We start from the raw sequence: 24,388 nt of genomic DNA on the forward strand, positions 1-24,388 counted from the left end.
GGTCTGGAGCACAAGTCTTATGAGGAGCGGCTGAGGGAACCGGGGTTGTTTAGCCTGGAGAAAAGGAGGCTGAGGGGAGACCTTCTCTCGCCCTCTACAACTACCTGAAAGGAGGTTATAGCGAGGTGGGTGTCGGTCTCTTCTCCCAAGTAACAAGTGATAGGACGAGAGGAAATGGCCTCGAGTTGTGCCAGGGGAGGTTTAGATTGGATGTAAGGAAAAATTTCTTTACTGAAAGAGTGGTTAAACATTGGAAGAGGCTGCCCAGGGAAGTGGTTGAGTCCCCATCCCTGGAGGTATTTAAAAGACGTGTAGATGTGGTGCTTAGGGACATGGTTTAGTGGGCATGGTGGTGTTGGGTTGACGGTTGGACTCGATGATCTTAGAGGTCTTTTCCAACCTTAATGATTCTCTGATTCTATGTTGGATGAGAAATGAGTTACAGTATGGATCAAGGGAGGATTCTTCTAGGTCAGCAGTGACATGAGACATGTTGGGAATAGCACACCTGTGCGGAGAGCTGGAATGTGTACCTTAGGTATGTCAGGCTATTTATAGATTTGCCTAAGTAAGACAGCCTCTGCCAGAGATTATCCTGAAATATTAACTGTTGTTTAAAGCGATTTTGTTAACAATAGAAGCATACCTGTAACTATTCAGCCTGTGGGCGTTGTCTGCGTCATTGTAATTGTTTGCTTGATTTACAATAGAATCTAGAGACCACAATCAAGATCCTGTTGAATTAGATGCCTCATAGATATATATTACAAAGACAGTTGCTAGCCCAATTTTGAGTTTACATTTGTTCAATATAAAATTAAAAAAAAAAAAGGTAAGAGAAAAGAGGAAATTTTGTTCCTAAAACTTTAACTGCCAGTTGCAAATATTCAGAAGATGTGATACAGCTTTTCCTCTGTGGTCCTGTCCTCTATGCTTATTTATTTCAGTGCAGGATCTGATGCTATATATTATGTAGACTTTAAATGCCCATGTCCTTTGAAATTGGACTTATAAAGGTGGCACAATGTATGAAATACACTACCTCAGTTACTATGCCCAGCTGCCATTCTCCATCAGTGCAGTCCCATAGGTTGTGAGTTAGGAGGATTGCTTACCTGTGAAAACTTACTTGGGAACCTTTCAGCTGTTTAAGATACTTTTGAAAAGAGAATATAATCTCCAAAGGCAGCGAGGGTTCTGGCTAGTGAGCAGGGATAACAAGGATATGGCACTCACCCCTCTCTCTTGCCCATGCTTCACACCTGGCTGAGTAGATCTTGAAATAACACTGAAATGCCATCATTTACATCACAGTGTCCATAATGCTGGGTGGTAAACTACGATGGTTCAGAAGATGCGTTACAATCTTCCGTCCATGAAAGCAGGAGGAGCAGCAGTAGTAATCTTTGCAGTTAGCCCAATCTAAATCTTTCTTGCTCATTGCTCAGAGCTATACTAAATAGCATTATCTTTGCTTTCTCAGCATTTGAGAAAAGTTTTGTACAATTTCGTAGAACTCTTTTTTTTTTTTAAATATTAATGCCTGTTTGTCAAAACTGCAGTTTTCCAGGAGAAAGAATTGGTGTTAAGACATTTCTCATGCTTAAAATTATTAAGGGGGGCAAAAAGGCTCTGAAATTCATGAAGTGTTGCTGTTCTCTATTTTTTTTTTCTCCCTGGATGGCAAATTTCAGGATTTTTTTTCCAATTGAAACAGCATAAGCTATTAAGATAATTACAATGCAGTTAGAAATCATTTATATGAACCAAAACAAAATGTTTTGAAATTACCTAATTAAAATATTTCACTTGACCCAGGCAAAGCATGGCGTGACTTATCAGTTCACGCTCATTGTTGTGTGTTTCCTGCTAAAATAAGGAACCTATTTGTATTAGATACCTTCATCCGGTAGATACAATTATAGAATGATTTCTTTCACAGTCTTTATATCTCTCTTTAAATACATGGTCGCTTGTTTTGGGTTTTTGTTTGTTTGTTTTTTAAATTTTGCTGTATTTGTTTGAGGTCTGCCTTCCCAGGCATTGAATCATTTTTGTAACTCTTTGCTGAATCATGTCCAGTTTTTAGCATTTATTTTAACATGTGGACAACAGAAAAGGACACCGTGTTCCAGTAATGGCCCGCCCAGAAGGCGTGTGCAGAGGTGATACAATCTCCTTACTGCTGCCCAGTGTTGTCTTGTTTATAGGTCCAAGAATCCTGCCAGACCCTTTTGCCAGAGGATTACATGTGGAGTTCATATTCAGTTTGTGAAGAGCAGACGAGTTTTTAGGACATTGACCCTTTTACAGTGGCTAACCTCCTTGTTATTGTTAATATTGTTTAGTGTTAGGTTTTATGTAGTGAATAAAATTCAGTTATCAGCACATTTTTCTTCCTGTTGCTTATCAAGTGAAATCATAAAGCTAATCTTTTGATGACATCATGATTTCCATGGCAGTGAATTACTGCAACAAATATAGGATTACAAGTTTGCAGATTAAAAAGCACAAGCTGTTGTAGGAGGCAGAAAGCACCTATGAATTAGGAGAAAAGCTGAGATAATTCCTTTTGGATTATTTTTTTCTCCTGACTGGTTCAGTTTAAATCCCTGAGATCCAGTCCCAGAGATCAAATAATTAAACTACCTTGTATTTTTTGACAGGCACAGTCACTGGCTTCGTCTTTATCTACTCGACAACTACTGCGAATTTGTCGTCGACTGTCACAACATCCAGATGAAAACCTTTACTATGCTGTTAATAAAGCCTGCCTTTCCAGGTAGAAGTGCTAGTTTTGGTGGAAGTTCAAGAACTTCTTGGTCAGTTGCTAACATGCAAGATAGCCTTTAATGTGTTTTAGTAGATAATGCAATTGCTGTCTTGCTCCTTAAAGTCTGTCATTTCTTTAGAAGTATTTCTGTGGTATTCTCAAACCTAGGAGGTAAGTAGAAATGACTTTGTACTCTTTTCTCATCTTTATGAAGATATTTCATTTTGTTATATACATTAGGTCACCATTATCAGTATTACTTCACTGCCTCAAAACAGTCAAAGCGGAGTTATATTAATAACTAGTACAACTAGATGTTTGTTGGAGGATTGGTTTTGGTTCTAAAAGCTGTATCTAGAAAAGTTATGAACATCTATTTTTTTTGCTTGTCCCCCCCCCCCAAAAAAAAAAAAAGGAAAGCAAATTGTAATTATCAAAAGATTTGGAAATCTGAAAGGGCCTAGTTCTGGACACCTCAGAGCTTACTCTTTGTCTTTGGAAGCTGGGGTCCAAGTGAACTGAGTCAAGAGAAAAGGTATTTCTGAAAAAAACGTTGTTTCTATTGTAGCTCTTACTGGCAGTGGAATGAGGACATTACATACTTCCAGTCTTAATCCATCCTACGTTAGAATCCTGTTGCCATATTCGATAACACTGAAGCCTTTTAAAATGAGCACGCAGCCACAAATATAGTTCATCACTTATGGAAGAAGCTCAGTTTCTCTCCTTAGGGATAGGTGAAATGTTGAAGACTATTTGAGTGTGAAAGGAATAGACATTCAGGATTTGGAGGTCCAAGTAAAGCTCCATACTGATTTTAGATTACAGAAAATACTGAGAACTTTAAAAAAAAAATCCTTAAAATACAACCTCCCTATTACTTTTCTTCATTTAGGTTTTTACCAAACCTTGCCAGATCAGCTTTACATAAAAATCTGCAGGATTCTCGTATTGAGAGAAGTCCAGATGACATGAAGAAACTAGAGGAAAAGGATTACACATGTAAGCTTCTGCCATCTTTTGTCCTGCTCTTCATGAATGTTACTTGGATGGTTGAGCATATAAAGGTGTATTAATTATCCTCAAAATTAAATGTAGTTTGCTCCACTTAATATCCCTTTGACTTTGTTCTATCCGAATACATCTTTGGTTTTAATTAATATGGATTCTGTTTTTATATTTTTTATTTGTGTATGTGTATATATAAAAATATATACGTAAATAGAGATATATTAATGTATCAATTATATACAGTATAATATATGTATGAAGCCATATGTATATGTATATACATATACATATGCAGCCATCCATGTATTATTATATCTGTATTTGCATTTTTTGTATATATAAAAACTATATACATAAAATAATTTGAACTCTTGCCAGTTATGTGATGCTACCTGCTTACCATTCTCTTCTTTATCTGGACACATCCCTTGAATTTTCTTTATGTTTCTCTGTTTCGTGCCATAAAGATAGAACCATCTAGAATAATAGGTAAATAACTAAAAATGTCTGTCTAGAAATTTGGCTGTTTTCAGTTTTACACCATACCAGATTAAGAAATTAGTGGCAAAAAATTATTTCTGTTTTTATTGCACAATATTATTGTTTACACTTAACTGTTATTTTCCTAAGGACAGAATTTATGATTCTTTTGATCTCAGAAGTTTTTCTAACGTACTTTTTCTCTCAGAGCTGTAGTTGAAGGTTATTTCAACGAGTGCAAATTCAGCCAGTTTTCACCAAAGTGTTAAATGTGTCCATGTTCTGGCCTTAACCCATTTGAGCAAAAATGCAATGCTGAAAGGGAGAATCAAGAGTGACTGTATATTGTTGTGGTAGGTTGGCCCCGGCTCTCAGCCGAGCACCCACACAGCCGGTTGCTCGCTCTCTTCCGCACCCCACTTCCAGTGGGACAGGGAGAGAGAACAGGGAGAATGAGAGTGAGAAAACTTGTGGGTTGAGGAAATGTAGTCTAACGATATGAGTGATATTCCGATAATAAAATGAGAGTATGAAATTGAACCAAGGCAGTGGTCACAACTTCTAGTGTTTCTTGTGGTACTTTTCCCTTAAGATCACCTGTTCATCATTTATTGTAATAGACTTCTTTGCAATGTTAAAGAGATTTCAGATTCATGATAATGCAACCTCCTGTTAACGGGTATGCTTCCAAGCATTCTCTTTCTTTAGATAGAATTCATTTACTGCAACCCACAGCCTTGTTAAAATTTGTAAATCATCACTTGCAAGTGTTGGGGATTGATTGCATGTCTTCTCAGAGGATGCTGTAAGTAATGCATTTGCTTGTTTCCTGAAAAATGTCTAGGTGAAATAAACAACGGGATTCTGAAGATAGGGTCTGTGACGATGCCAATTTATAACTCAGCCGAGAAAATGAAAGTGCCTGATGTTTTGTTTTATGAAAATGCACAAGTAAGTACGAATCTCTGGCTTCTGAGGTACAAAAAGTTTGTTAAATGTGTACTAATGTGCATGCTTATATATACTAAATAATGTACTAACTAAATTTCAAGGGTATATTTCTTAAGTAGTTTCTTTAGGATTTGATGCTCATTTCAGATGTGTCTTCACCATCCCTTTGTGAAGAAATTGTAAAAATCCTGTTGAACATTCACAAAATATGAAGTAACAGTGACTGAAACTGAATTTTATTTAGAATGATTTGATCAGATGTTGGGTTGAGTGATTCCCCCCCCCCGGACTGATCCACTCTTAGGGCTGGATTATTAATTCCATCCTGAGACCGTGTTTTACAGGCTTGTCGCATGAAGTTGTACCTGCCTTTTATTAGAATTAACAACTGCATGTTTCAAAAGCAAGGCAAAGAGTAATTAGTTAATTAGTTATTAGTTAATTGGGTATTAATTATTTATTTTAATTAGTTTACTTTATTAATTAGTCATTAATGTTATTAGTGTTAATTAGTGTGTAGTAGTGAAGAGTAGGAGTAATTAGTGAACACAATAAAAGGGAGTAATTAGTGAACACAGTAAAAGGGAAGGGCTTGGTGACTGTGGTTTTTTGGGTTTTGTTTCCTCCCACCCCTTTTGTCGAGGTAGGTGTACTGCAGCTTTCTTCTCCATCTAGCGTGGAAGCCTCAAAACTGTCAGACAAGCGTATCCTTAGCAAGAGAATTACCCTCTGAGTTACCTTTAGAATATTTTGCCTCAGAAAGGCAACACTGATAGCATGATCTTGTGAAATATTTTTCTTTTAGGGGCCTGGTGTGGGTTTGCTTACTTTTCCTTTCCTATTATTTTTTCCTCCCTTGCAGTTTCTCTGCAGAAAGGCTATGGTACATGGGTATCACCTACTGAAGGTGATGACAGGCTGTGCAAGGGGAACAGATGACAGTCGTCTTCTTCCCCACTAACATTTTATGTGAGATTTTGTTCTGTGTTGCCATTTTGGTGAAGTACTTAATTTGGGTCTGTTGGAAACGAAATCCTGAGTCTTGCTAGGACTTACATCTGCATTGGTTTTTCCACCTTCTTGCTTATAGCTTCAGAAAACTGTACGCAACCTGTGTTCAAATATTATGCATCTCTCTTATTTAGGCAACATCTGTTAAAAATGCTGCAGAGAACGAACTGCTCTGTATCTGTCCCTGGTAGCTATGCATTCTGAATGCTGAAGGAAACAACTAAATACTGGTCAGGATAGCTGTTCCTATTTCTAAATGAATTCTACTCTTATGTTCTATATTGCTAGTTTGTAGTTCGGTGATTCAAGTGCTGTAATGATCGTTTAGCAAAACCTGCTGGAGAACAAATTTGATTTATGAGTCTAGTGCAATACTTCCTCTCCGTTACCTAAAAACTACAGAAATAAACCGAAACAGAGGAAAAAGTATATCCTCAGCCCTTTGCAGTGCTGCACAATGTAATGAAATACACAGTTTTTGCCTCTGTGTGTTTGGTCTTGAAACTTTTCATGTTCCAGTGGAATTTGGCATTGCCATGCAACATTGCTGTTGGTCCACAACAAGTGGCACAGGGATGGAAATAGTTTTTAGGTGATATGCCAAATGCCACTTTCAGGCCAGGCTTTGGGGAACATGGATTGATAAAGTTGACACGATATTGATGTGTCTACTTACAAATCCTTTGTGTAAATAATTTATCTGAAATGTCTGCATGCATCCTAATACAATGCTAGTTTATGTCCTGGTGCAAAAAAAAAAAAAAAAGTAGTATCAATACATAGTATCTCTTGTGGGAAAGCTGTTCTGCAGGGGAACTATAATGTACACATATTTGTGCAATTTAGGATGAAAAAAGAAGTCATCAGGAGGAGAAGTATTTATGCCTTAGCAGTAAAATAAAAAATGTAATCAGTGTGTGTGGTAAAACTGACTTCCTAGAATTTATGCTGTGTCTGGTCAAAGTTGTTCTCATCAGTTACAAATTTCCAGTGTATACGCATGCCAGAAAATATAGTAATTTGCCTTGAAGTCCTCTCCTTAAATTGTGCATTGAATATTCAGTAATCTTTTGACATGCCTGGTTAGGATTTTGTGGTATTAAGCTGTGTTTACAAGATTTTCTTCCCCCACTCCCAGCCTCTGTTCTCGAGAGATTTGGAAATCTAAAACGTCTTTCACACAGTTAGAAACTGAGCATTTCTATGCTCAGAAATTACAGGCAAGCTACTGATTTTTTTTTAATTATTTTTTTTTAAATGGGATACTAGAGATGAGATGATAATGTGAAAAAATATATATGTTTATCTAAAGGCAAGCATTCATTTCTCTAAGTAGGTTGTCTGGCCTACTTACAGATGACCTATTTTTACTAGATACAGTGGAGAAATATACACGACTTTATTGCGAGTAAAGTAGTCTGCATTACCACATTATCCTTAAATCCTTTCGATCCTTTTAAACAAATTATTTCTGAGGAGCAAGATAAGGTTAAATGATGTACAGTGTGGGTTTCCTGTTATGATACGGATATATGTAAAATACATCTCAAGCACTTTGGCTTCAATTAGGCAGTCTAATTTAGAAGTTGTAAGACATAATAAACGCTTTTAGATTTGAGCTTGCATTTTCTTATCTTTGTTTCCCTTGAAAATAAAGTTCGATTAGAATAGAAAAGTGTATTTGTCATTAAGCTAGACCTGGTATTTAATCTTTAATAAAATAAATGTGTATAATTTACATATTCATGTCAGCTGCCTTTTATTCCCTCTGTTTGGTTTCTGTGAAGTTCTACCAGGATACATTTTGCTTCCTCCCAGTACAATTGCTGGAAAATTGTCATACACATATTAATGAAAGTTCTTACACTCTGGGTGACAAGCATTCAGCTAAGCTAAAAGGAAATGCATTAGGAGCGATTACGGAGAATTAAATATATTTAGGGAAATCAGATACCCACAATCAGTTGGAGCAGAGGAAATATATAAGGAGAGTTAGTATTTTTGTTTTATTGTTTTAGTTACTGGATAGATTGCCTCTGCTATTATTGGCTGAGAAGACTCTTGCTATGAAATAACTATGAAATAGCTATAAGTATAGATTGCCTCTGCTATTATTGGCTGAGAAGACTCTTGCTATGAAATAGCTATGAATTAGCTATAAGTATAAAGTTCAAAAAATTTTGGCCCCAAATCCTGAAAGTAAAGTTCCTGTTGTACTACTACCATTAGTGAATGTATAAACTTGAGAGTAATAAAAACAGGGGTGAAAATTGTGGTTTTGTTTCTCTAGCACATGATGGTAATGGAAGATATGCTAAAGGACTTTCTGCTGGGAGAACATCTTCTTTTAGTTGGCAATCAGGTGAGTTAAACATCTCTTACAATGCATGGAACAAACTCATTATTTAATAATGAAATTAAATCTCTGTTTTACTTCATTGAAATTGCATTCATTTGTACTATGAGGTATTTGACCTGTTTTTTGATTCTTTATCTAATAGTGTCCATGTGTTTTATGGGCACATATCTGTGGAAAATGTAAATGCCTTAAATGTTTTTTTACATTGCTCTCAGAGTAAAAAGTCAAAATATTAATAATTATATGTAACACCATTACCATTAAAATCTTCAGTTAACGGCTTTGGTTATCCTTGGCTATGTATCAAACCTCTCCTTTAAAATATCCAATGGTAGATAAGAGGTGTACATGTAAGTATTATCTAAAGCTTATTTATTGGTAGCAAAATACTAGTTTTCTCTAAAAGAGATACAGATTCGCTTTATTCTTTGGCTAGTATCTTTGCTGATGGAGACTTTATTGGTGAGATCATGGGGGCTGTTGTGTTCTTTTAGTTGGTCATTGCTGTTTGGTGACACCTTCTAACAGTTTATAGGCTCCCCAAGATGAGGTATGGGCAGATGTTCTCCAGTTGGGTATGTTTGAAAGTCTTCGTTCTTCAGAACCATCTTAAAACTATTACTGAAACTGTTAGGTGACTTGAACAGAATTACACACTTTGGCAGTTAGCTCTGGGGAAAAAGAAAAGCTTTTGTTATTATTTCTGTGTGTTTGAAGTGTTCAGGAAAGTGATACTTCCCAACCTACCAGGTTGGTTTTGCCCTCATAAAATAATCTCCCTTTAGTTTAGCTTTGCCTTTGCAAGGATACGATAATTTTCTAGCAGATGTTTCTCTTTATGTTTTGCAATAGCCTTTGGAAAAAGTCTAACACAAAACACTAATGGTCTAACTACATGGCAGGGAATATAAAATGCTAATTGTTATTAATGTGCATATATTAAAAGTACGGTGTACAGTTATATACAGTCTCAACTATTTAGAGTCTTTGTTAACAGCTTGAATTTACGAAGTTGTTGTACTTGAAACCTCTGTAGACTTTTGCCAGATGATGCCAGATGAAACCTCCCAAAAGGTTTCATCTATTCATAAATAGGAATTAATCTATTCATAAATGAGATCTATTTGTTCTATTTCATAAACAGTGCTCTCTATGCCAGCTTCCGAGTTGGTATTGAAAATGTTGTATAGTACAGATTGCCTGCAGGACCTGCTGTCAGGGAATAGCAAGAGTGGGCTCCTCCATGGGGGAATGGAGGCAGGGACAGCGTCCTTAATAACAAGGTTCACAGTCCCACAGTGTCCAAGCAAGAAGAGCAGGTCTGGGGACAACAGCCATGGTCAGCCAAGTGCCTAGTGGCTGCCAGACAGGTCCGTGGTGATGAGGCAGGTCTGAGGTCAAGCTGGGAAGTCAAGTCAGCAGGTCCAGGCTGGGATCAGCAAGGTACAGGACCAGGCACAGCATTGCCGCAGTGTAGGTTGGGAAGGAACTGAGGAAAGGGCCTTTACTCCCAAGCCGTGGGGGGCAAAGGGGACCCCAGTGGGGCAGCAGCACCATGTCAGAGCTGACCTTCAACACAGACAAGTAAAACCCTAGGTGGGGGGGAAGAGCTTGCAGAGCCCGGTGGTACACTCAGGGCCCGGACACATGCTTCATATGTTCTACCAATTTGGCAAAAAATTTTTGAAGTCTATGCGAGTATGATTTCTAGGGTATAAGGTATTTTCCCAGCAGTGGTATAGTCATCTTTAATAATTTAATGTGTGCCACGTTTTCTCCAAGCTTATGAAGCTCTAATTGAAGACAGTGTTAAAAGATTTAACTGGGTTGAAGTATTGGAACATACTGCTTTGATTCTAGACATCAGCTCAGCTGTACCATTAAGTGGAAAATTGATTGATTTGCTGTGATTTCTCTTTGGCAAATCAGTAATACTTACAGGTTTTGTCTTTTAATTGCTAACATACTTCTGAGTACTTCCAGGTTTACTCTTTACTAATTTGTTCCATTGTTTTTATGTGTGACTATTTTTAAGTTTGAGCACTGTATTTGTCATTCTGCAGTCTTTTAGGACCACACCAGTCATCCTGGATTTCTCAGGGATGATCACTAACTATTTAGAAATTGCTTGGCTAATTCCTTAAATATATTACTATAAATTTCTGCAGCATGTGATGAATCCTGTTAAAGTACTTTAAAAGGAACCATATTACATCAATATACTTTCATGCTATATATGCAGATACCTTCCCATCGAAGATATTAGAGTTTTCATACCTTTTTTGTAAAGCAAATCATTTAAAAACTAGGATTTTTTGCTGTTCAGTTACTTTAACAGTTCAGTCTGTAACAAGAAGGTAGGGTTTTATGATTGCTTGATACATATGTCAGTGTGTACCCGTGTTTCGCATTTGGAAGAAATAGATAATGTTTTGTGTGGAGATACGAAGTGCTGTTTTGAGTTCTTTTTTGTTGTACTTCTTGTTGGTGAATGAGTGATTCATGGAAATTCAGTGTAAATAACTGACAATTCAAATACTCTGAACCTGGGTATTTCAAAATATATGACTAACATCCCTTTGATGTTGTGTCATTTCCTAGATATTTAAATGGGTTGGCATGTACCTTAGAACGTAATTTGGTCCATCAAAATGATGACTATATAAATGAGTATCCCCGTTCAACTGTGATTCAGTGTGCAAGGCTTGACCTGTAGTCTTTCTTTTTGAGACTGGATTTGATTTTGCTTGGTTGACTGAGTGTGGTTTTCCTCTTTTGCCTCTTCCATTTTCGTAACACATGGACACATACAAAATTCCTGTTAGCTGAAGACCTCTCTCTTTATTTCAAAGTCTGTCAACGTAGTCTCTTTTGTGTATTCTTTTTAGTTAAGAGCTGCCTGGTGAGAGTCCTTTTACCAAGATTGTTTTCAAGATATGAACTTTGACAATTAGTATTTGAAGTTCAGTAAATTAAAATTAAATGATCTTGCTGGATGTTAGGGACTGGTTTTCTTAATGAAACCGAGGAGAATTTGAAGACAGGTGTTAGATACTGACAGATCTCTTTAGAAGTGTTCAGCTTCTGAAGTAAACTACTTTATTACCGACTTCATTCATGTGTGTTCCCTGGACCTTATATGGCCCAGGATTTCACAGCATAAATGTATTACATGAAATATGGCTTCGTCTAAATATTTGTTTACATTGGTTGTTGGTTTATTTTGGATGCTAACTGGAATGTGCTTCCATTTCATATATAAGCAAACAGGTTTCTTTGGGTCCTTGGGAAAGGCAGTGGATAGATAACGAATTTTCAGCTGTGAAATAGCTTCCAGTTAAAGGAAATGCCAGTACTTTAAATACGGCTTCTGATACTGCTTTCTGAATGAGCCTGTAGTCTGAGTGTGAGTGAGACTGACTACGACCATCGATAGTTTCTCAAAGCAGCTATAAAGCAGCTTCTTCCTTGGCTGAGAGTAAGCAACTTTTTATTACTCTCAGAGCAACAGGCAAACAACAGCAAGAGTCCTGTTTAGTAAAGGTTACTTATTCCAAACTTTGCAGTGACTGTTTATTTAGTCATTACATATAGCTCTTACAGCTGCTTCCGAGCTTTATGACACAGACTGGAGTATTTATTCTTACTGCCAAGGAAAATTTTTAGGCTGTGTTTTCATGAAATTTTGCCTGATGGACACTGTGCAGTTCATGGATTGGCCACTACTTGGTATCTTTTACTGTTTCCTTGAATTTCCTGTCTTTGGCAAATAGGAGAGAAACTATGTTAATAAATAGAATTTGTTTATGTGGAAAAACTTGAAAAATAGCAGTGGTAAACCACTTTTATTTTGTCTCGCAATTTTAAATTTTGCATATAACATTTCGCAAATTGTTGCATTTGGAAGTTGTGTAAAAAGAGGTGTTGGACGTTTTTGCCTTTATTGGTCATAGGTGAAGTCTTGGCAAACATCAGCTGTCTTTGAAGATACAAAACAAAGTATTGGTAGTTATAAGGGATTTGTGGCTTTCTGGAGAGACAAGGCTCACAACCTTGTCACTTCTGAATTATTTTGTAGCCCTGAAGTTCTAAAACACCTAACCACATGTTAAACAAAATTGAAATATTTTATTTGGCATTATTCTGTTGCCATGATTTATAGTATGAGCTGTTCAGATAGCAAGTCTCATAAATTAAAGAGGTTTTGTCGTAGCAACGAATCCTGAACATTTCTGGTTTTGGGGCACAGTTAGCATACAGGAAGTATTTAATAGCAAGTTGTATTCATTTTGGCTTTTAGAGTCACTCTATTTTCATTCACTGTGTAAATATGGCATAACTATAAATACTTTAAATTTGATTATAGTACATAAATATCTTTAAAATACACTTCTACCATGACCTACTATGAGTTATCTAAAACAGCACAATTGCGATTTTATGTAGCAGGAGAGATGCAGCTTGTACCAGGTCCAGGAGTTCTGCTGTGCCTTGAGAACTGCATGTGATCCCTGGCCATGTCTTCATCAATGCTTCACTAGCCTTTTTCCATTCCATAATGTGTCTTTTAAATAATACATATGTTTTATATTGATTCAAGTTTCAGTACATACAGCCAATATTCTTAGGTGCATTTTAGTCAGCTTGTGCCCCTCTGCTTGACTGTACCCTGTCAGCTTTGGCACACAGTGCTTGGCCTTCTACACTTACATCGTCTATTATAGTCTCTGCACCACTTTCAAAGTGTAGAGCATAGCAATGAAAAGTGGCTGAGTGGACATTACTGTTCCTATCGTATAGATGTTACCAAAATTATAAGGACTGTTCTCTTTGTCAATCTTCCTGAAGAGTGGACAGAGGAAATGCAGTGTACATTGGGACAGCCTCAGTGTTCATCAGGACCATTCCCTATTTGTCATCTTCTGCTTGCTTTTCTCTTTCCAGAATTCCCAGTTTCTCTTTTGTCTTGTAGTTTTCTTCATTGGCAACCTTTATCACTATTTCTAAGTATTTGGTACTAGCTGGTCTACCCTTGAAAATGAAATACTTGTGTTACCAGTATCCATCCTGCTTTTATGGTAAATTACTTAATAAGGAAGAGCTACGTTTTTAAAAAAAAAAAAGACAACAAATAATGTATTTCTTCTCTTCAACAATTATTATTAAAGCTTAACAGATGCTGGAGTTCCACATCTTGTTCTGGCTTTCCTATTGCTTATGTTCTTTTTTCAACAAGAAACACAAAGTTGATAATCAGTAAGAATAATCAGAAATGCCATGCAGTTTATTAAATTACTGCTGAATACAGAAAGCATTTAAATTTTGTCCTCCTTCATTTGATGGTGTGGAAATTCGGATTGTACTTCTTGTTCAAAATTGCTCCCCCTCTACTTCCCCATGTACAAGGAAAGCACTTTGCAAGGTGATAAAACAAGCCTGTTCCTGAATAGCTTGCAATCTAATTAGACAATTTCTAGATAAGGGAATATCAGAAAGAAATACGAAGTAGAATAAGAATGAAGAATTCTATAAAGGTGCTAAATATTGTTGTAAACAATTTGAAAGAAGACCATGACAAAATCTCTGGCAGCACTTAGTAAAAATGTTGATGTGAGCCCACAGTAAGCAGACTATCACAAATATATTAAAAAAACTTAGAAATGTAATGGCCTTTTGGCACATTTGGTGATTTATTTCCCTGATAGAAGAATGTAATTTCATCCTTTCTGCTGCCTTTCTTTAGCTGAGAGATCAACTTAAATGAACTCTTGGGCTCCCACTAGGAATTTATTTTATTCTTGAATAATTTAGTAGGACAAATGATTGAGTCTTTCTTAAAGTTATTTAAAAGGACATGCTTGAATAGATCTTTCCTTCTAAGATAATATTATTCTTCTTATCTCATTGTGAAATTGAATTAAGTAGATGCTGAGAGTGTAATAATATCAGTCACCAGAAAACTTAAAATGCCAAGCATTTGCTGTTTCAAGTTTTCTAGAAATAAAGGACTATGTTTTCCTGCTTAAACTTGTGTAAAAATGGACAGCTTCCTCAGCAAGGCAAGAACGTACTATCCTAAACCAATTTATTATTATTATTATTATGAGCATGAAGAAACTGACCTCCAAGTGAGCTAAATTGGGCCAAATACTATGATATTTTTTGCTTAAGGAATTCTTTGTGGCAGTTGTGGAAAACTCGGAAAATATTCTCTTTTACTTGTTATAGTCATAACAGTATATGCACATGTGAGAATAGGCATGCTCTTTAAATGTGTCTCTGCTTACATTATTGCTTTCTGCCTTTACAAGTTACGCTGAAGAACCAGAATAAAACAAGAATCAATGAATTTTCTTTCGGATGTTCCTTCCCACAGATTCTTTCTATTGTAAATTTTTCATATGCTCCTCTCCATTGAACCACAATTGTCTTACCTCGCTGGAAATGTGAAGATTGTGTTTAGCCTGACAGGGCTCTGGGTGGAAGGTTGTACTTCAGATTCAGAAAAGGGCATAAACTCTACAAGCTTATCTAGACTTTTAGTCAGAGATTTATCCAAAGCATTCAATTCATTACTTCTATCAGGGAATTAAGTTTATTTGTTCTTATGGTGAAATTTTATTATTTTACCATCACCATAATTTTTGCATGCCCCAGATGATAAACTCAAAATAAAATAATGAGATCCTAAACCACAGAGCATTCACTGTTGTGACTGACAAATACATACATTGCAGCTGGGGCAAGACTTAAATCGCCATTGCTTTTGCGCAGCTATTTTCCTTTGTGACTAACATCCAAGCGAGGTAGCAACGATAGGGTCTATTGCAGTGGTCCTCTGGTAGCAGTGCCTAGTGTCTGCTGGTGACACATCTGCAATTATTACACTGCATTATTCACATTTGTTCCAAGCAGGGAGTGATGAGCTTAATAACACCTGGAGTGTTTGAGAGAGTTCTGTATAGGTGCTGCTTGTTGCTCTGGTGATAACAGTACTTTTTTTTTTTTTAAATCAGAAATACATCCTCTGGTGTAAAAATAGCAGGCTCAATCAAAATGCATGCATTCTTGCAAATGATTTTGTTGGCAGAAACAGGCAAGCTGTGGGCATGGAAGGTGCCTCAGTGCCAGACGCAGTGTTAGAAACCGTACATTAAAAAGTGTTTTCATTTTCTTCATTTTCATTGTTCAGCCATAAGTTTCTGTGATAATGATGCTACCAATGTAACTCTTTCTATGAAGTCACAAACTGAGAACTCTGACATGAGGGTTCTGTATACTAAAATTTAATGAAAAGTCAAGATTCCCTAGTAATACAATTTTTAAATGAACTATGAAATAAAATCTCCTAAGGTGAAAAAGTGATAAACTGCTTTTTTCACCAGTTTCAAAATTTGTTTCATTCTTTTGTAAAGAAACAGGTGCTCTGCTATGCAGGATGGCAGTGTGCTGGAATGGAAAAGGTGTGATTGCAGTGTCTCAGCTGAAGGGCAGTAATGAAGAGCACAACATGGCAACCTCTTTAACTGCTTCAATATGACCTGCAAGGCATTTAAAAGGAAATAAAAATGAGGCAGCACAGTTTAGATTCCCCCCCCCCAGTGGTTTTTTTTTTTTTTAAGAGGCAAACTATTAATTTCAAAAACTTGGGTCGAGTTCTTTTGGACTATAACTTTATTGACTTCACTTGGGCTGTGCAGGGGAGAAATTTGTCCCACTACTGTAATAGCTGCATCCTGAATTGCAAAATGCCTCCTGGGACCCGTAACAACCTTGTTTATATTTGAAACTGCAATTACTGCTAGAAGATTAAGTAATTTTATCCTTGGTAACAAGTGTTTACAATGTCAGTTAGGAGAATTTTTAACTAAGGGATTATTCTGCCTTCTAATTGCATAATTTCCTTTTTGTTATTCATTAGTGCAGATACTTACTTCCCCTTTTTCTATTTCAGTTGTCCCATATGTCTGACGGAATAAAAATTGTCTAATATTTGCTTTCTGAAATATTTTTATTCAGTTCAGCTGAAACACCAACACAGATGTTCTTTTCTCTCTAATTAGCATATGTTTATACTTCTGTTAAATTAAGTAACTACAATAGTGCATATATAAAATAACATACAGCAAGTGTTAATGGCGAACTGGTTTGTCCTCTGAATGTTACCTTAGGCTGCAGTAATTGCAAATTACATGAGATTACGTTCTGAATCCAGTCCAAGTTCAATTCAGTCTTTTAGTATGTTCATATGAAAGGTAGTTCTGATTCTTTCTGTTTAAATAGTTGACTGCTAGCTACGTGGGTGTCCAGAAGATCCAGCTTGATCCTTGGCATTGGCTATAGACTCAGGGGAAAGGAGGGTGACTTTGTTGCCATTTTTGTCATTTCTTGTTTCTGAGGTGCCAGAAACTAATTTCAGAGGGTTTTCCAAAATGGGTTAGCATTTCCCACATTTCTTTTTCACCTGAAGAAGACTACCAGGCATATTTTTTATCCCATGAAGGTCAGGTGAACTTGGCATGAACCTACTTTTCTTGGCCTTACATTAATGAATAGTACTTAAGGAAGGAACTCATCCAAGCTCTTTTTTGCAGTTTTTTAATGGTGCTAAAGGGCCTTCTGAACAGCTTCCTTTCTATTATATCGTGCCTTCTCAGTGGAGTAACTGAGACAAAGAGAAGTGGTAACTTGTCATGAAGTAGGAATGTGGAGGGATGGAATCAAAGAGCTTTGACTTCAACTTTGCTCCAGCTACTGTTGCCAACCGAGGATTTTATGTGGTACACCACAGCCTCTATGAAGGCACATAATGTACTCTCTGAAGCAGTGCAGTCTAGAAGTTGGGCAATGTTAACATGTTTATAATAGCTAAAATCTGGTGGGAATGTCTTTTGGCTTTTGACTACTGCATGCACCTTTTAAAAAAATCTATCACGTTCTGAAATTGAGGTATACTTAAAATGAAATAAACGGAGGTGTGCGGGGAGTCTGGCGAGATGCACAAATACAAATGAAGAAAGGGTGAGATGTGGTCATGGCACAGCTCCCATTGACTTCACTGTGTTACTTTGGTAACTGTGCTCTCTCCGTTCCTTCACAGTGGTCCTCCACCATGCTTGTGTCCTCTGAGCATTCTCTCAAAAGTGAGATGCACTCCTGTTAATACCCTTGGTGATAACAGCATGGATAGAAATACGCAAAACCAGCTATTTGGTCTTCTTTCTGTTGGAACAGGAGAGGGAGAAAAAAATCTAGCGGTGTTATTTTGTAGTTGGGAAAATATTCTTTTCAGGCATAATTTTAAGAATCTATCATAAACATACAAACCACACACTCCTTCCGTTAATGCACATGAAAGCCAGGGTTTTTTAAATTACAGGAACCATTTTGTTTGATATTAAGTATGTTTTACATTGATTCAATATGTTGATCTATTTCTTCATCTTTGTACTTGCCACAGCTGGCTGGAGTCCCATTCTGCAGAGAAAAGGATATGCAATCCGCTTGGGATTGGTACAAAAAACTGCATGCTGACATCTGCCCAGTCATCTTTAGCTCTCTTAGGAAAAGTAAAGGAAGCTGCTTTCAGCATGGGTGTTTTGTGCTTGACATGAGGAGTATTCCTGTTTATTCACCCATTTATGATTTCAAGTATCTGATTGCAAGTAGTAGGAAACATATGGGAATAAAACTGCCTGTGTGCACTACTAGAGGATTCTTACCCTGTTTCTGGTTACTTTTGATGTTTCTGATGCAGTTCCTGAAGTTGTGTATTTCCCCCCAAATGGGTATGTTCTTTGAGTTCCTGGAACAATCTGTTAGCACAATTTCATTCCCTGTTTCAAAGCAGTGGAGAACTGTGTTTCCAGTGACAGTTTTCAGAAATGACTGGTGATAGATATTAAGTGTGGTGCAGCTTCTTACTCTACCTGTGTGTAAAGCTGTAGATTCTTCTGAAGAATCGGATGGAAGAAAGTTTGTGAGGAGGTGCGTGGCAGAGCACAAACTTGAGTTGGCTTTCCTGTGTTGGAGTTGAGTCCTCAGTAGAATCTAGGTAGTTCTATTTTTGTCAGCTCTGCGGTAATTTTTTCCTCTGCTTTCATGGTGAGAACTCTCCTTCCGTGATTTCAACTACTACACATATGTGCACGATTCTCCCTTCTCATAAATGTAGTCAGATGAGACTGTGGTCCCATTTTGAGAAGTTTAAACAGTTTGCAGTTCTGCAGCTGGCAGTTACCATCTTTCAGCTAGAACTTACAGTCGTAAATGTTATAACTTGCAGCTCTGAATGCTCCTATTCTGTTTCAATGCCAAGTGAAACAGATTAGCGGGTCTCAAGTTGGTTTAATCTAATCTCTTTAATCTTTCTGTGGGTTATATTTATCTGCTTTACTTTACACTGGTGTGGACTACTAGATGCGTTCATGCAGTCAGAGTGAGAATCTCAGCAGAGGGACAGTGTCTTGTCAAACAGCTTTTGGCTGGGTTACAATTGAACTTTTCTTTCTACTAATTATTTTTCTTTTTCGTTTGCAACCCTTGGCAATCTCACTGTCATTCTGAGCTCCCAAGTCTGCAGCCACATCCTTGCAGGAGGGATAAGAATTTCTGCGTCTGAACTGTCATCTTGGTCTGCATCTACATTAGTATTTTAGACCTGATCAGGAATGTACTTTTGAAAGGAATCTTCTTACTGCAGTTTGATACATGTGAAGGGACGTATGACCTGGGTTCTCTTAGGATGAGACTAAAGTGGAGGATGTTCTCCAGCAGCACACCTAATTCATGCCCTCTGCTAATTCCTTCCATGAGACCAGACTAGGCCTGGGCTGAAGTACCAGCTCCTGAACTGCTTGTACAGGACACACCAGGGTTTCAGCAACACCTGATTCACTTCATAAATCCATTGTCATCATTCTGCACAGCTTGCTAATGCAGACATCCTGCAATAGGAGAGTTATAGATCAGTTTGATCTCCAACCCAATTCTGATTCCATCTGGGCCTTTTTTGGTAACTCCAGTGGAATGGGATTAGCAAGTACTACCAAGGCAATGCTCTAATTCCATGTGACAGTTACAGGATGTTTCCTATGACCACCGAGAATTACCTTTTCCTATTAAGTGCAAGCCAACTTCCTAGCATTCACAGCCTCGCAATACCTTTGTGAAATAAAATTGCTGGAACAAAATGGTGTTAGTTAAAAGGCATCTGTGACATAACTCTAGGGATGCAATCCTAGTTCTGGTTATTCCTAGTAAGACAGATAAGTATTTTGCAAATATATATATATATGTGTGTAAAATAAAATATATATCATTAAATTGTGTTCAGGATTCGTTGATGTGGATTGACATTGTATTTGCCTATAAAGAAATATGGAGAGTATTTTAACAGTTTTGGAAAGTTATCTTTTCTTTGTTTATAACTCTTAAATGTGTACATCTATATTATGTCTTAATATTCTATTTATTTACTGCAGGGTGTTGGGAAAAACAAGATTGTTGACAGATTCCTTCACCTTTTAAACAGGCCCAGAGAGTATTTACAGCTGCATAGGTAAGAATGTGTTACATTTCCATACTTTGTGTTTATAATCTGTTTTCCCATGTTTTAAAACTCATCTTTCTGAAGTTTAATTTGTTCTTACTGTTTGAATAAAGACCCTCTTATGGTAGGTGGCACACAAACCACAGGAATGCATCCATTTTATAGGCAGAGGCAATAAACTGAGAGGTTGAGGAGGGGGTACAAGAATCTAATGCAATGACATTGCTTAGTATAAGAGGAAGCAGAAGTCAGAGCGTGCTGATGTTAAACCATGCTCAAGAAGAGAGTAATGTTTTACTGTAATTTCTGGAGAGATTTCCCTAAGCATGAGGTACTGCATGAGGGGAAAAAGTTCAAAGGTGCTTGTTTGAATATATCATTCACTAGACAAGAAATATTTTACATAGTAAAGTCTTTTTGGTTTTTTCCTTTGGCACTCCTGCTATAAGCACGTGTGTGTTTCTCACCCATAAACATTTGATTAGAAAACAATTTTTTTTTTTCATATGCATGCTAAAACGCGGACTTCAAGACAACAAACCAATAGAAAATAATTCAAAAGCTGAAATAATACCAAATTATCTTCCTGCTTTTTATGACATGAACTTTAAATCAATAAATTGAAATAAAGACTTGAATATGTCTAGAAGACTCAGTTTCAATTGAACTGCATCCTTTTTCAGCTTCGTTCCTAATCTTTACCTCTCTGTCTTCAACTTCCTAGCTTCATCACCCTGTCTCTTTCCATAATCACTGTGATTTGAATAGTGCTAATAAAAACATACATCTTTGATATTTTGCCCTTTAACAACGCAGTCTCTGTAACACTTTCTTTCTCACTTTCTCCCCCATCTTTTTGTCTTCAAATGTCTTGTACTTGTATTCCTGATACTTGGATAGCTCTATCTCATCACTTTTCTATTGCTGTTTTCTTTTATACTACCTCTCCTAGGCTTCCATCACTTCTCTGTGAAATACCGCTTTTGTGATCTGCTACTTTCAGCTTTGTGTTAACTTTCCTGCCGTCTTCCCTTCTTGGAGCAGCCACCCCCTCCTTCTGGATAAAATACACTATCATTTTTGCAAATCCCAATTATTTCACAAAATACTACAGTATTTTTGTCTTTCTGTGTGTCTCGCTGAAAAATAGTTCTCCAGTGAGGTGTGGTCAAGCAGAACAGTACTTTTACATAAATTCACATAGCTCAGGAGAACGCTGTCTAAGCACAATGTTTGGGGTGATGATGGGGCTGTAGAATGTATTAGTTATAACATGCTAGTTGATGCATCGCTACGGAAAAAAAGGTGCCTTTTTTGTCTAGTCAAGACAAACTTCTATGGGCTCTGTAAAGTACTGTTTATGGTTACAGGGTTTTAGAGATAGATTGAAGTAGAAAGTGAGGAGCAGTCCTATGAAGTTCTACAAAAATAATTCCTGAATATAGAAAAATCAGAAATTTCTATTTCCTGGGTAGCATTTTGAAATACTTTGTGAAAAACTCAGTCTATATAATACCTTGGTAAACTTTACAGGGCATTTAAACAAGGATTACAATATTGTTAGTGCACACTTTTGGACTGCAAAACAAAATAAGAGCAAGTTTACAAAAAAATCCAAAACAGTTCACTACAAAGCTTTTAGATATTTTGTGGGGAGAAATGCAGTCAGTAGCTTATGGCATAGATGTATTTTATTAGAAAATATGCTAGAATGTGCACTTCATCTTTGATAGAATCATAGAATAGTTTGGGTTGGAAGGGACCTCTAAAGGTCATCTAGTCCAACCCCCCTGCTGTGGGCAGGGACATCTCCAACTAGATCAGGTTGCTCAGAGCCCCGTCCAACCTGACCTTGAATGTTTCCAGGGATGGGGCCCTGGGTGTTTTTGCAGATTTCCTAGCTAGCTACCATCAATACCGTTAAGCATGCGAACAGGAAAGTATTTCTAAATACTATACTTTTAATGGTGCTCATATACCTGAATTACAGATCTTGAGAAATTGAACATTCAAAGCATGCATTTTAGTTTATTACCCTGTAAGGGAAAGGAATAGCATTAATGCTTTCTTCATGAAAAATGTGGAGGTGATTCAGCATTAGATGAAGGTGGACATTCTCTGCCCTTTCAGAAATGTGTCTGACAGATGGTAGGTACCTCATTAGTCTGTGGAATTTGGGTTGCAGACTCTCTAGTTCCACTTCAACTAGTCTCTCTGGAAATGAGTGTGCAGTTGTCAGCTGCATATCCTGAGGCTCTGAGTTTCTAGTGAGGTAGTGCATCTTGTCAGAAAATGGCTGATGATGACATCATGAGTTCTTGAATTTGCCCATATCGACTGTCACTTCATATAATTAGCTATAAAACAAGTAATATGCATGTATGTATAATAATGCCAATACAGAATGGGTGTTGCAACTGAATAGTATTTGTTCTGGAGTAGAGAGATATATCCTTAGCTATAAAATAGCCTTGTTGGTGGCTATAATTAAGATGTAGCCAGAGAAGAAACTGCTGGAGTGGAAAAAAACTGCAAGAAGAGCTTTAAAATGAATATAATGAAGATCTTTGCTAAAATGTAGTGTTACGTAATAAATAAAAGCAGTGAATAAATAATAGACAAAAATAATTAGACTGAATTTCAGAAGTATTCTGATTTATGAATCTAATTGCCATTTTTCAAAAACTGTTTGTTTTTTAATGGTATTAATGCCACAATCATTAAGATATTCCAGAAATGTTTACTTTCAATAGCTTGTGAGGTAAATAAGGGGAAAATACACTGTGATATAATGCAGTACAGTTTGTTATGCAATGTAATTGATGTAGGTGTCTTTTATAGAATACCTCACCCTTTTTGCCAACAAACAGGAACATAAAAGAACTAAAAATGCCATTAAATCTGGCTTGGTTTTGGTTGTTGATTGTTTGGTTAGGGTGGGGGGTTTGTTTGTTTTGGTTTTTTTTTTCTGTTTTGGGGTGGTTTTTTTTACTGTTTTGATGAAACAGTATAAGGAGTTACGCTGATCTAAAACTACATATGTTCAATGACATTCAAGAAGGGAATATTTGCCTTAGAGGCAATGAACTATTACCAGGAGTAATTTTTAAATCTCACATTTTATGTCTTATACTTCAAGATGATGAGAGGAGGTAGAAGACAGAAAAAAGAGAATGCTTTTCCTTAAACATCCTTTCTGACATCTGTATTTACTTGCTCTATCACTGATTCACATGGGAAGGGTCAGCCTGACCTTAAGGTTTCAATTGCTTATGGAGGTTATAAATCCTTTTTCTTAACCTTTCTTACAGCACCTCATTGAGAAGTTTTATTTTCTTGAAATTGTTAAGTCTTATAAATCATTTTGGAACCATAAAACCAAAAATCTTAACTGGAAGGGAGCTGTGATTAAATTTAGTAAGGAAAGAATTTAAGAAAAATGTTTGCTTATAAATTATTCAAAAAGCTGGCTGCTTCATCTTGCATACTTCCTAATATTAGGAGTTGATCAGGAATCGACCAACTCTCTCATCACATTAATTGTGGGGTTATAGGATTCTTTCTGAAACAGGTAATTTGGCGTAGGCTCTACAGGGCCTCTCTCGAGGATTGCGCTTATGAAGCATCCTGCTGGTTTTCCGTGTTAAGGAAGAACTTTCCTCTGCCAGGATTTCCCAGTCACTCCTTCCCTACAAGAGTAAGTTTCAGCAGAGAAATCCAAAATTTTGTTTACCCTTCAGGGATGTTTGTCTCCATTTTGTGCACCCAGGACACCAGCTACACATTACAGAACAAACAACAGCATTACCTTGCCTAATATTAAACTTTAAGGTTTTACTGCTTTCACCTTGAGTGTGCATTCATCGTGCTACTAGAAAGGTGAAAATCTGAGGCCTGTGCAGTCACAGGCCAATGAGAGATCTGTACAGAAATTAAACACATACCGGCTGACTTTCTAAGAAACTTTGATGTCCTCCAAATATATGTAACACAGAGTCATGTATTTGTGTTGCGCCTAACTACGTGAACCCTGGAAAGCCTCATCATTTTATGAACCTTGCTGTTACTACTTTTGCCATCTCTCATGTGAGTGATGTGGAAAGAAATTGCCAGTGGTTCTACACAAAAATCTGAAGTTAGATTTGGTAGACTAAATTGTGGATCTGTAAAACAAATTTCATTGAATCAGGAAAAAAATTTTCATGGAAACTGATAATATCTTGCTTTAAATTATGAAGTCTCTTGAACCAAG

General features: G+C 36.9%; 1 protein-coding gene across 2 annotated transcripts in view; it reads left to right on the forward strand.

The window, feature by feature from the left end:
• Positions 1–24,388, forward strand: part of VWA8 (von Willebrand factor A domain containing 8) — a 201,097-nt gene that overhangs the window by 72,786 nt on the left and 103,923 nt on the right. For both annotated transcript variants that reach the window (XM_009322841.1, XM_009322840.1), the window contains 5 exons: positions 2,667–2,782; positions 3,669–3,775; positions 5,109–5,215; positions 8,517–8,588; positions 20,069–20,145. In XM_009322841.1, coding sequence (XP_009321116.1) covers positions 2,667–2,782; positions 3,669–3,775; positions 5,109–5,215; positions 8,517–8,588; positions 20,069–20,145 — 479 coding nt within the window. The remainder of the gene's footprint in view (positions 1–2,666; positions 2,783–3,668; positions 3,776–5,108; positions 5,216–8,516; positions 8,589–20,068; positions 20,146–24,388) is intronic.

The sequence above is a fragment of the Pygoscelis adeliae genome, unplaced genomic scaffold (assembly GCF_000699105.1).
Source record: "Pygoscelis adeliae isolate BGI_AS28 unplaced genomic scaffold, ASM69910v1 Scaffold74, whole genome shotgun sequence".
In the NCBI taxonomy this organism is placed as follows: Eukaryota; Metazoa; Chordata; class Aves; order Sphenisciformes; family Spheniscidae; genus Pygoscelis; species Pygoscelis adeliae.